Below are 13,789 nucleotides of genomic sequence, written 5' to 3' on the forward strand. Positions count from 1 at the left end.
ATGAATTTTGACAGAAGGACTAGGGAGAGACAATGTAGACCAAATGGCATAGTTCTAGAGTGCACAGGAACAGAAACTTGGGGGTTTATTTGTATAGATCTTTGAAGTTGGCAGGTTATATTGACAGTAGTTAGCAAAGCGTATGGGATCTTGGGCTTCATAAATAGAGGCATTGAATACACAAGCATGGAAGTTATGCTGAACCTTTACAAAGTTTTGGTTAGGCCACAGTTAGAGTACTGTGTCCAGTTCTGGTCGCCACACTTTAGGAAGGATGTGAGACTCATTGAAACGGTGCAGAAGAGGTTAACCAGGGCGGTTCCAGGAATGAGAAATTTCAGCTATAAGATTAAGTTGGAGAAGCTTATGCTGTTCGTCTTACAGCAAAGGAGACTGAGAGGAGATTTGATAGAGGTGTACAAGATTATTACAGGTTTAGATACAGTCAACAAGGAAACTTGTACCCATTAGCTGGTGGGCAAGGACTAGGGGACACAAATTTAAGGTTTTCAGCAAGAGATGAAGGGGTTGGATGGGGGGGTGGGGGTGGGTGGGTGTGGGGTGTGAAGAAGAACTTTTTACATGACCAAACTGGAACTCACTACATATAAAAGTGGTGGAAGCAGAGACTTTGAATGATTTCAAAAGAATTGGATAGGTATTTGAGGAAAATAAACTTGCAGGGCTATGGGGTTTGGTAGGGGGGACATAGCAATTGAACCATTTGGATTGCTCTACAAAGAGCAATTTGATTTGATGGGTAGAATAGCTTCCTTTTCTGCTGCAATGACTCAATGACCTTGTCTGTATCCCTCAGCAGCATCTTAACATCCTACTCACTGATTACTATCCCACTTATTGGACAGAATTTTCCCAGAATTGCACGAACTGAGGTAGCGGGCAAGTAAAATGGAGTCTGACCCACTGATGAAAATGGCTGGTTTTCAGACTATCATCCTGAGCCTGTCTCATTTTTTATGCATTCCCGGGATCCGTGCCGTTTCCATGGTGAGCAGGCTCTCATTCGCCCACCTGCCATCACCCTGCTGTTGCATCATGCCAGCCGCCATTTTTCAAAGGCAGCCGCCAGCAAAGTGCTCATCACCACCAGCTCATCACCACTGCCTGGGAGACATGGCCAGCAAAGGCAAAAATATTGCAGCTCCCGCTTCAACGGGTCTCTCGAGCCACTGCTGGATGCCATGGAGGCCCGACGGGATTTGCTCTACCCTCGCTCTGGTCGCAGGATGGGTAGCAATGTCACCAACCCAACTTGGGAGACAGTAGCAGCAGTGGTCAGCGTGAATAGCCTGCATAGGAGGACAGCCACCCAGCGCCGCAAAAGGATGAATGATCTCCTCCGTTCCGCCAGAGTAAGTCACTCTTTTCATCACTCCCAACTCTCACATCCACAGGGCCCTCACCCACGGCCTGTGCAAGGGACATCACTATTTACTCTTTCAGACACACACACACACACACACACACACACACACACACACACAGTCATTATCCTCATCCTGTCCGTGGGACCACTCACCACCCACACGGGCCAGGCATACTTAGCATCTGGCCTGGCAGGTGTCCTGATACACTCTCCCCATCTCTATCTGTGCAGGACAAACTGGTTCACAACAGGAGGGAAAGTCACAGACAGGTAGAGGGATGCCAGAGATCAAAGTTCTAACAGAATTTAGAAAACAGAGCCATCCAGCTGGCCGGCGATGACCGGGACCAGTCCTATGTTGACGGTAAGGTTGGTGCTGCTCTACCAAATGAGGATCCGACAGTACAACATCCATCAGACAACCATGCTGCGAGTAATGTGTCCTGTGTCGCAGGCCCATCTGCCAAACAGCCGACAGAGTCCATGACCCAGGGCCTCCAAACAAGCACCGAAGAAACCTTTGAAGAGGAATCTGGAGGCATCCTCCTTGAAGTCCTGTCAGAGTGCTCACCCACTCCCTCCACCAGCGCAGAGACATACACCTCAGTGGGACCCAGCTTTAGAGTAGCCTCGGGATCACAATCTGGTGAGCACATCACACTTTGATCCACAGCAGATGAAGGCAGGGACTTTCCAGGTCCCCGGCACTCCGAGGATTGCTGGAGGCAAGAACGTTGCTGAGTCCGAGTCAGATGATGAGCCTCTGGACTCGATCATATCACAGTTGCTAAAGCTACAAAGGCAAGCTCGGGAACATTGGGAAAGGATGTCCGCTGCACTCCTCAGATTGCAAGGCACAATGGAGGAGTGTGGCTGAGGTGATAGCGCTGGCATTGCAATGAACTAAGGTCAACACTGGCAGGATGGCAGCTGCGATGGAGACTTTGATCCAGGACATTACTCCAGCACTGCTGCACGGGCTTAACTCCATCACTGATCCCATAGTTGGCCTCCAACAATGTGTATGTGAGGGGGGGTGCTGGGTAGCTCAATCTTACCCCAGCTACCCCTTCCCCTCATGGAGTCAGCCAGGGGCCCTCGGGCACCCATAGGGAGGAGGATCAGCAGGTGCACGTTCTGGGGCCATCCATCTATCTGAATCCTATCTTCCTGTGACCTCAGCAGATCCAGCTTCACAGGCTGAGGAGGGTGTCACTGCCATACGACAGGACCCTGAAAGCAGGTTGTGGCCCTCCAAGTTTCAGCCTTCCAGAGTCATCACAGACAGGGCCTCACAGTCAGCAGGCTGCCTCCACCTCTGCTGTGGATTTCTGGGGAGCACCAAGACGTAGCAATAGGGTTAGGAAAGTTAAGTAAAAGTAGCTGCACAGCCTGGCCACATGTGTTGATCACTTGTACATACTGTTCACTATTGCCAATAAACTCCTAAAAATGTCACCCTGCCTGTGGCTCCTTGTTCTGATGAGCAGCGTTCTTATCACTCAAATGTGAAACTTTTCTGCACAAGATAAAGGCAGTGTCTCATTCTAGGGCCTCTTCCCTGTGCTCTGTGCAGCCTTCAGGCCATAGTGATGGTCCAGCCTCACACTCCCTGGAAACATTACTGATGCCTGCACTTCAGCAGTGCTGGTCATTGCTGCCAGAATGCAGTAGGCAGGTGCCACAGAGTTCTCTCATACTCTGTGTTCTCAGCACTTTTAAAGGTGGGGCTGGCCTCCATCACATCAGCATCTGCGATTTGTGTTGCTGTGCACCAGCTCCTGAATGGCTGAGCTGCTGAAGGTGGAAACAGCATCAGACACGCCTTAAGTTTCATGTCTGTGTCTCTGAGATGGCCCTGATATGGAGCGCAAGCAAGCTGCCCTCGGCCAGACAGGAGTCAGACATTCTCAGGGGCTATGTGAAGTATGGAGTGCCCTCACTGCATGTTGTCATCATCCTCTTGTGATTGAGCTACAATTAGGGCCTCCACAGCAATCTCCATGACAGGAGCATTCTCAGAGTATTGGCGCTGCCATAAGACAGACTGGAGTCAAATGTTCACAGCTGCAATGTGAGGATCTATGGGAACAGCTCACTGCATGTCGTCATCATCCTCCACAAATCTGGCAGCTATGAGGGCCTCCCGAATGCGCCTGCCTCATCTAGCCAGTGCGAGCGCTTCATCCCCATCGTCATTATTACCGAGGACCCCCTCTCCTTCATCAGAGGAGACGTGCAGCTCCTCCATCTCCTCCTCAGCCAGCTCGTCTCCCCGTTACAACCTGGTGCTGCAAACGGCGCAGCAGCCGATGACAATGCGTGACACCCTCTGTGAACTGTATTGCAGGGCTCCACCAGACCAGTGCAAGCACTGGAACTGCACCTTTAGAATCCTGATGGTCTGCTCCACCAAGTTGCAAGCTGCTGCATGAGCCTCATTATAATGTTGCTTTGCTGCAGTCTGAGGCTGCCGCACAGGTGTCTTCAGTCACGGCCTCTGCAGGTAGCCCTTGTCCCTGAGGGGCGATCCCTGTAGCTTCTGTGGGCCCCGGAAGATTGCAGGGATCTGCAAGCGACTCAGGATGTAGATGTCCTGCACACTCCCTGGAAACTGTGTGCATACCTGCAGGATGCATTTCTGGTGGTCGTGTACCAGCTGCACGTTCAGTGAGTGGAAGCCCTTGCGGTTGATAGAAGTCCACTGAGTGTAGTGATGGAGACCTGAGTGCCACGGGTGCAGTCAATCACACCCTGCATCTGTGGGGATCCTGAGATCAGGGCGAATCCAATGGCCTTTGCATTCTGGCTGTCCCTAAATGGGCAAAGTTGTATGCCATCGAGAAGATGGCATCCGTGACCTTTTGGATGCATGTGGGTGGTGGATTGTGAAATCCAAGAGGTCACCTACAGAGTCCTGAAAGGAGCCAGTAGCATAGAAATTGAGCGCCGCGATCACTTTCACAGCCACTGGCAGTGGATGCCCTCCATGTCCTCTCGGCACCAAGTCCTGCAGTAAGTGACAGATGTGAGCCACCAGGTCCCTAGAAATGCGCAGTCATCGGCGACACTGGGTCTCAGTCATGTGCAGGAATGGCAGGTGGCATCTAAAGACCCTGGGAGTCGCTAGGCACCGACCAGCCAAGGCTTGCTGTCGCTCCTGGGTAGCGTGTGCGGGAGCCCCTGCTACCCCTTCTTCCTGAGGTTGCTGCTCCTGTCTTTGCACAGTCAGGTGCCTCAGTTGCTCTCTCCTCCATTGTCTATGGTCTCTGTAGGCTATTGGGCATACAGGCTAGGTCACCAGGATCCATGATCCTGACGTGGTCCTCCTGCAGCATGAAAGAGAGAGAGAGAGAGACAGACAGACACATGAGGTTATCATGGCTGTACTTAGCACTTATCCTGGCCCTGTGTGACCACCCCATAAAGCTTCCCAGAGAGTGCAGGTCACCCCTCGGATGGCCAGAGATGAGTGCGCTGCATAATTACCCTGTCAACCTGCGACATGGGGGACACTGGTCCAAATCAGAATGCTAAGATTGCAAGGGACTGTGAGTGCCTCCAGCAGTGACTGTTACATGACCAGTGTTGGCGAGGAGATTGTACAATGTGTGCAGTCCAACTGCTCCGCGGTCCCAAAAAGTGGTGGCGGACTTGAAGTCTGTGCTGGGGAAGGGGTGCGTGAGGGAGGTTGGTGGGGTATGGGGGGTGTAAAGTATGCACTTTGGTGCCTCTGCATTGGGCAGGCTAGGAGTCTGACCCCAATTATATCACTGTGGTTGCTCCTGATCTGTCTTATTTGCAGAGACGTGGTTAGTTTATACAGGTGTCCCTAATACATGGCCACTCCCCTCGCTTATCCTGCCCCCATCTCGATTACCTGTGCACAGGGTGCAGTGCCAGGGCAGCACCTGACCGACCACCCCCTCAGTCGCCTCCAAGGCTAGCCAGCCCCCATCTCTTCAGCATGGATGACCAGTTACACTGTGCTCCTGAAGGGGTCAGGTGCTGTTGGCTGACAAAGGATCAGGTGCTTCTAAAGTTTCATTGCTGTGTCTCAATGATACGACCCTGATCACAGAGTGCAAGTGAGCTGCCCTCGGCCAGACAGGAGTCAGGCCTTCTCTGAGGCAATGTGAAGATAAATGGAGTGTCCTCACTGCATGTCGTCATCATCATCCACAAATCTAGCAGCTATGAGGGCCTTGTGAGTGCACCTGCTTTGTCTGGCCAGTGTGAGGGCCTCATCACTGCCTTCGAGGACCTCCTCACCTTCATCACTGTCGACGTCCTCATCGGAGGAGATCTGCATCTCCTCCTCAGCCAGCTCCTCTCCGCGTTGCAGCCCCAGATTGTAAAGGGTGCAGCAGGTGACGACGATGTGTGACACCCTCTGTGGACTTTATTACAGGGCTCCACCAGACTGTTCCAGGCATCGGAAACCCATTTTCAGCATCCCAATGGTTTGCTCCACCAAATTGCAATTCATGGCATGATCATCGTTATAGCTTCACTCTGCTGCAGTCTGAGGCCACCACATGGGTGTCATCAGCCATGTCCTCTGCAGGTAGTCGTTGTCCCGGAGGAGCCATCCCTGCAGTGTCTGTGGACCTTGGAAGACGTCAGGGATCTGTGACCGACTGAGAACATAGGCATTTGTGCACACTTCCTGGAAACCGTGCACAGACCTGCAGGATGCATTTGTGGTGGTTGCACATCAGCTGCACATTCAGCAAATGGAAGCCCTTGCAGTTGATATAGTTGACCGCATATTGCGACGGAGTTCTGAGCGCGACTTGAGTGCAGTCAATAGCACCCTACACCTGCAAGAAACCCGAGATCTGGGCAAATTGAAATGCTTTTGTATCCCGGCTGTCCTTGTCCTGGGCAAAATGTACAAAGTTGTGTGCCCTCACAAAAGGTGGCATCTGTGACCTCATGGGTGCACTTGTGGATGGAGGCTTGTGACATCCCTCAGAGGTCACCCGTGGAGCCCTGAAAGGAACCACTGGCATAGAAATTGAGCGCCACTGTCACTTTCACAGCCACTGCCAGTGGATGCCCTCCATGTCCCATGGCGCCAAATCTTGCAGTAACTGGCAGATGTGACTGACCAGTTCCCTAGACTGGTGCAGTCTTTGGCGACACAGGTTCTCTGTCATCTGCAGGAATGAAAGGTGGCAGCTACAGACCCTGGGTCTAGCTAGGCATCGACCAGCAACGGCTCTCTGTGGCTCTTCCACAGCTTGTGCAGGAGCCCCTCCTGCCCTTTCTGCCAGAGGGCGCTGTTCCTCCCTCTACACAGCTAGGTGCCTCAGTCACTTTCTTCTCCATCGTCTTCGCTCTCTGTAGACCATGAGGCATACAGCTAGTCCACCAGGCTCCATGATCCTGATGTACTCCTCCTGCAAGATGGAAGAGAGACACGTGAGTTAGCATGGGTGTACCAAGAAACTCTCTTGGTTAAGTCTGAAGGCCCCTTAATGCATCCTGGAGAGTGATGGCCAGCACTTGGATGGCCAGAGATTAGTGCGCTGCATGGCTGCCCGAAATCTCACCTTACTCCGACTGATTGACAGCAGCTTTGTCCATTGGACTGCATGCTGTGCTCTCAGCTCAGGCATTCTCTGAACCCACGCTGCAAAGGTGCACTGTTAGCTTGAACGATGGGGGAGACTGGAATGATAACTTTGCAAGCACCTCCACTAGTGACTGATCCATGGCCAGCTTTAGCAAGGAGATTGTACAATGTGCCCAGTCATCCAACTGTTCTGCAGTCCATTAAAACACTCATTTGTTTGCAGTCTGTGCCTGAGGGGTGAAAAGCTCTGGAGCACTTGGTGGCAATTTCATGCCTCTGCGTTGCTTGAGTGGGCAGATAAGCTAGAGGCCTGACTCCAATCATCTCAATGTGGTTATGCCTGAACTGCCTCAGCTGCAGAGGAATAGCCACTTTATACAAGGTGTCCCTAATGCATGGCCACTTTCCTGGTTCACCCCTCACGTGGTTGTAACTCTTTCGAGTACAAACATGTTTCCATCTGTTTCAGATGAAGTTACATTGTTTCATAGTTTGCCATTGTGAGATTTGAACTCTTGATCTTGGGGTTATAAACCCAGTACCATAACCACTTAGCTATTTAGGCCAAGCCTAAAGGTTTTCACCATACACAGCATCTTGCTGTTAATGTGTCTTGCTTTGGAATAGTACGATGCCAGTTTGTATTTGTAACTCTTTTGAGTACAAACACGTTTCCATCTGTTCCTATTCAGATGAAGTTACATTGTTTCATAGTTTGCCATTGTGAGATTTGAACTCTTGATCTTGGGGTTACAAGCCCAGTACCATAACCACTTGGCTGTACACTAGCTGCAACCCCAGTCCTCTTTACATACAGCTAGCCTATCCAATGACCTCCCCACCTTTCTAAATTTTTAGCCCATCCAGTGTCTCAATTACCTCCCTTTTACTGTGACTTTGCATCTGTCTTTCCCAAGGAGGATGCTACCAATGTATTCACTTAATTCATCAGCCATGCCCTGTAAATCCCCTTTTAGGTCCCTAATCTGCCCCACTCCTCCTTTTATCATACTTTTACTATTAATTTCCTATAGAAGTCTTTTGCATTCCTTTCTGTGTTAGGTACCAGTCTCATCTCATACTCTCTCTTTGCATCGCTTATTTGCTTTTTCACTTCATCTTGACTATCTCTTTTGTCATTCAGGGAGCTCTGGATTTGTTTGCCCTAACTTTCCCCCTAATAGGTATGTACCTTGATGATACCTGCACTATTACAACTTTAAAGCCATTACAGCTTTACCTGCAAAACTTTAATTCCTATTTATTTGGCCTAGATCCATTCTCAGCCCATTGTAATTGTTCCTCTCCCAATTAATTGTTTTTACTCTGGATTGCTCCTTGTCATTTTCAATAGCCAACATAAACCTCATGATACTATAATCACTTTCACCTAAATGTTCTCCTACTGACACTTGATCCTCTCTTAGAGGAGACGTGAACTATGGAAGACCCCTAGTCTTGGGTCATCAACCAAAAAAAAATCAGCCATTCAACATTCCCGTTGAAATTCTTTGGCCCTCCTAACTTCCCATAAAAGTGTTAATTAATCACAGCCATTCACAGTATCAATGTCAGAATTTTTTATCCACTTCACATCTCTTAATCTTCGGTAAATAAACACACTCACAGTAAAAAAAAAGGAAACAGCGAGTTATTACAATGTAATAGAGATGTCAATCAAACAAAGCTTTCACTCCTCTGCAGCTGGAGGATGCATGGGGGCATGGAAAGGCCATTTGGGATATGAGGGACCATGGGGAGAATGGGAAATACAGGGGCATTGATGGGGCATGTGACACAGGGGCCATGGGAGGTATGAGGGAGCATGCTTGGGGAATACGGAGATATGAGGGGGCATGGGAATTATGAGTGAACATGGAAGGGGCATGAGGATATAGGGGGCATGGAAGGAGTAAGAGGGGACATGTGTGGTAAGTGCCGTGAGTAGAGAGGTATGGGGTGATGAGGGTTTGAGGGGCTGATATTCATCATTACAACTGGGCCGATCTTCCAGTAAACGGGGCAGATGTTCCAGCCTGCTGGCCTTGTCATCCACCTACCTCCCTCTGGAGTTGGCAGGCCCAACTCCAACTTGCCCCCACCTCCCCAGAATGAAAATATGGTGGGCAGGGGGCAGTTTTAAAGGAGACAGTTCTGCTGAGGAAGTTTCCCGAATCAACTTTCTTGCCTCCTCCGCTAAAATCCAGTCTCTTGTATCCAGGAATGTTTTAACACTCAGAATTGCACTTCTTCAAGCCAGGTCTCCATTATTGCTACAACATATTTCCATGTGGCTATCTGCACCTGCACCTCACCAACTTTATTTATCACACATCATGCATTCACATACATGCACAGTAAACCTAATTTAGAACTTGTTACATTTTCTCTTACTTTGACAGCACCTAATACCTTACTGTTTCCTACTCAAGTGCTCACTACATCTCCCAATTCTCTGCACCTTGGTTTTCCTCTGATATTATCTACTGGATCCCACACACTTGCCAAGTTAGTTTAAACCCTCCCCAATGGCACTAGCAAGGACATTGGTCCCGGCTCTGTTCAGGTGCAATCCGTCTGGCCAGTACAGGTCCCATCTCCCCCAGAATTGGTCCCAATGTTCCAGGAATCTGAAGTCTTCTCTCCTGCACCATCTCTCCAGCCATACCTTCATCTGCACTATCCTCCTATTTCTATACTCATTTTTCTGTGGTACCAGGAGTAATCTGGAGATTAGTACAATTGAGGTCTTTGTTGGTTTCTTCCCTAGCTCCCTAAACTCTGCCTGCACGACCACATCCCTCTTTCTACCTATATTGTTGGTATTAATATGGACCATCACCTCTGGCTGCTCACCCTTACCTCTCAGTGTTAATTCATTTAATTTGTTGCAAATGATTCATGCATTCAGATTTTTCTAATTTTCTAATATCACCTAGTCGCTAATTAATACCTTTGTTACTCTCACTGTCTCTTCCTGGCCCACTCTGTTTATTTTTACCCCCCAAAAAATGCTCTGCTCTTGAACCTGGACATATCTCTTGTTGTTTTTGAATTTGAAAATAAGATGGATTTGAAAATATCTTCCACAGGATAAAGGCAGATTTTTGATTTAATCATTGTCCTTTCTCCTTCAAGCCCTTTATGGAGTTCTATTTCTGGAGAACAAAGCAGCAGCATTTGCTAATTACCGGCTGTGGGAATCTGTGGGATTTGTTACAGCATTTGCCTATGCAAACTTTTTGTGCATAAAGATCAAGTTGATTATTTTGATGGTCATCCTATTACTGGGCATGGTGTTGTATGGAATTGTGGAATACATTGAATACATTCGAGCTAACGGTGAAAGTCCTAAATCTATTTCAAACATATTACACGATGAGCACCTAAAAACTAAAAAGCAGGAGGAAGTGGAAGAGGAAGCAAAAGAAGAAACAGAAACCACAGATGTAAAATCCATTGACGAAAATGATGCTGAAAAGTAAAATACATCTTTGAGACAATGTTATAAAATCTGTATTTTCATTGATTTCTACAGACATTTCAGCAAATGTCAGTAAAAATTAACTATCCACTTTCAAATGTATTACTTTTTATTAAAAAATTATAATTTTTTAAAAAATTCTTAAAATTAAAATATGACTTTCTAAAGATATTAACTTTAGAAAGACTAGAATTGTCTTCTGTAATTTAATTTAATTAGATAATGTATTTGAACTGTAACATTATATTGAAGTGTATGTGCTATAAAGTCTTTAAGGATATAAGTAAATCCATGATTTGGCAGCGAATACAGATTTTAGTTCATAGGATATTTAACCTATTTAATGAAACTCTTATCACAAGTAAATGTGTTGAGGAAAGTTTCCAAACTCTCAAGAATGAGGGGATTTTGCAGTAGCTTGTACTGCAACACTCCGTGCAGAGTTTTTAAATATCTGCCACTTTTGACCCATAAACTTGTGTTTGTTGAATATCCTATGATGTTAATATTTTTATCTTGGAGGTTAGTCAACAAATTCCTGCTATCATGCTCATGGTGTTTGTAATGCTTGTAGACTGAAATAAATTTCTCCAATTCATCTTGTTTAACTGGTAACACTATATTCTTCTGTACCAAAAACATGCCCTTATGCAAGAGGCCTAACCAATGCTTGTCCTGAGGGTGAGATAGTACATTTGCTGGTAATATTTGATTAATAGCCAAGGCAGAAGATCAAGGTGTATGTTTTGCATTGTTACAGATATATTCATTTTTACATTGTTCAATAATAATCAGCTGGAGAAGGGAAAGGTGACCAAAAAACAAAATTGAAGGGATAGTTTTTATAGAAACCTTTGCGGCTGGAAAAATGGTAACAAGGCTAGGTTTAGACTGTGACTGCAAAATGGCTGAAGATTCAACCACAGATTATACAGTGGAGGGTGCACAGCACATAGGATTGAGGAAGAATGCAGAGGTAGGAAAGGGCAATTCAAGTAGGGATTTGAAGACAAGGACAAAGATTTTAAACTCAAGATAGAATTCATCAAGTGAGTGGGTGAGTGGGCTACAATGTAGATGGTAGAGTTCCAGCTGAATTGAAATTTATATAAAGGCAGAACATTTGCTTAAAGATCAGTCACAGTGGTTTGGTAAAAATGTGGAAACAAAAATGTACGTTTCAACTTGAGAGGCTATAAAGGGGGAACAGTTTTTATGGTTAATTCCACCTCCAGCTTCCAGCACTTTGCAGTTATGTAAGAAGGTTGCGCTGACAATGATTACATAGGAAGCAGTGTTCTTCATCATAAATGAAATATTCCAAAACTTGTTCTAAGTGTTTGGTTAAATTTGTTTTACTCTGAAGAATGTTGAATTCAGTGAATTATGCTGTGATACTTTATGCAGATATAAATCTTATGTTAGGAATGAGGCCCATTATGGATGATTGCAATACGTTTGGGAGTTATGTTTCTAAAGCATAAAAAAGGATAAGAAAAAAGTGAAAATGCCTAAAAGGAGTCTTAATAAACTTTCTAATTCTTCATAGCATAACCTGAGTTGTAGAAGATGTGTATGAAAGCTAAAGATGGACTTTCTGTTTATAGCAATACAACATGGTCAGTGGGTATCTGTTACTCCTAATTATAGCAATGAGTTCCAGATTGTTGTCCATGAACATAATGATGATATTTCTTGTACTTGGAGAAGCTCTGCCATTTAATTATTTGGAGTACTCCAGCTCCAATGTTGTTCTTAACGGAAATTAGGCAGGTTAAGTACACTGATTTATGGATTTATGGGAGAGATCCAAGGAAAATGTCTGGCCTACAAACCCAAAAGCGTCACAATGTTATATTTATGGCACAGTTGATAACATGCTGGCCGTAGAGCAAGACGTTTGTGGGGTTTCAGCCCCATGTCAGAAACTTGAGCATAAAATCCAGTCCGACATTCTTGTGCAGTTTGAGTGGATTTGGAGGTGCTAGCTTTCAGATGAGATGTTAAACTAAGGTCCCTGTTTGACCGAGAACCGGAGAAAAGTTAGTTTAGAAAAAAGCTATTCAGCCCATCGTGTCTGCATCGGCCAAAAAAGAGAAAAAAATCTAGTCGCTCATTTTACATAGAAACAGAAACATACATAGAAAATAGGAGCAGGAGTAGGCCATTCGGCCCTTCGAGCCTGCTCCGCCATTCATTATGATCATGGCCGATCATCCAACTCAATAGCCTTCTCCCCATATTCTTTGATCCCTTTCACCCCAAGAGCTATATCCAACTCCTTCTTAAAAATAGAATCCCACTTTCCAGCACCTGGTCTGTAGCCTTGCAGGTTACAGCACCTCTCAAGTGACATTTAAGCTTGGTATGGCATTATTTCAAAGAAAGGAAGGGCAGCTACCCCTGTTGTCCTGGCCAATATTTCTCACTCAACCAACGTTACCAAAACATTATCTGATCATTATCACTTTGCTATTTGTGGCAGCAATACATAAATCAGTTGCTATGTTTGCTACATTACAATGATGATTACACTTCAAAAAGTACTTAGTTAGCTGTAATGAGCTTTAGGATGTTGCAGAGGTTGTTAAAAGAGTTAAACAAATAGTCTGCCTTTTAGGTTTGTTCCAACTTAAACTTTTCAGTGATGTCTTATGTGGTGCGTATACATTTCTGTCAATTCAAATTAAATAAACTTCTGCTGTTCTTGCCAGATTATTAAAAAAGCACACTGATGTTTATTATAAGTTTGCTATTAGACAAATGTATGTTTATTTAGATCACATTTAATCCTTCAGTGCTTAGATTTTGGGTCTGACAAGTTTATACCAAAAAATTTGATGATTACAAATAAACTGCTACATTGAGCGTGCATCATTACTAAGTGGAATTGAGCAATTAAGTTTACTCTCCTGCATTCATACAACTGATAAAAGAGACAGGTCCACTTAAACTAAAATCATCATAATAAATAGTTCCATTCGCATTATAATTGGTAGATCCAGTTTAATGAGGTAATTAACTCTGTGCAACAGTGGGGCCACTTACAGCGAGAGAACATAAAAGAAACAGTGTGGCCATTTATGGCTAGAGAGTGAGAGAGGAGCACGGCCATTTACAGCTAGAGAGTGAGAGAGAAACAGCGTGGTTATTTACAGGGAGTGCTAATTATAAAATAATTTTAATAAAGTGTAAAGAGTAGGTATACTAGAGTAATTAATTAGTAAATTGAATGAAATACAATAGCGATGGCAGGACGGGTGATGTGTTGCTGCTGCAGTTTGTGGGAGCTGCCGGAGACTAAGGTGATCCAGAGTGAACACATCTGTATCAAGTG

At 45.8% G+C, this 13,789-nt stretch overlaps 1 protein-coding gene across 1 annotated transcript in view; it reads left to right on the forward strand.

Moving 5' to 3' along the window:
- Positions 1 to 11,050, forward strand: part of unc93a (unc-93 homolog A) — a 115,561-nt gene extending 104,511 nt beyond the window's left edge. Inside the window, exon 8 of the mRNA XM_041209021.1 lies at positions 10,107 to 11,050. Within this exon, the coding sequence (XP_041064955.1) occupies positions 10,107 to 10,453 (347 nt within the window). The 3' untranslated portion in view covers positions 10,454 to 11,050. The remainder of the gene's footprint in view (positions 1 to 10,106) is intronic.
- The last annotated feature ends 2,739 nt before the right edge of the window (positions 11,051 to 13,789 follow it).

This window comes from Carcharodon carcharias, chromosome 2, assembly GCF_017639515.1.
Source record: "Carcharodon carcharias isolate sCarCar2 chromosome 2, sCarCar2.pri, whole genome shotgun sequence".
NCBI lineage: Eukaryota > Metazoa > Chordata > Chondrichthyes > Lamniformes > Lamnidae > Carcharodon > Carcharodon carcharias.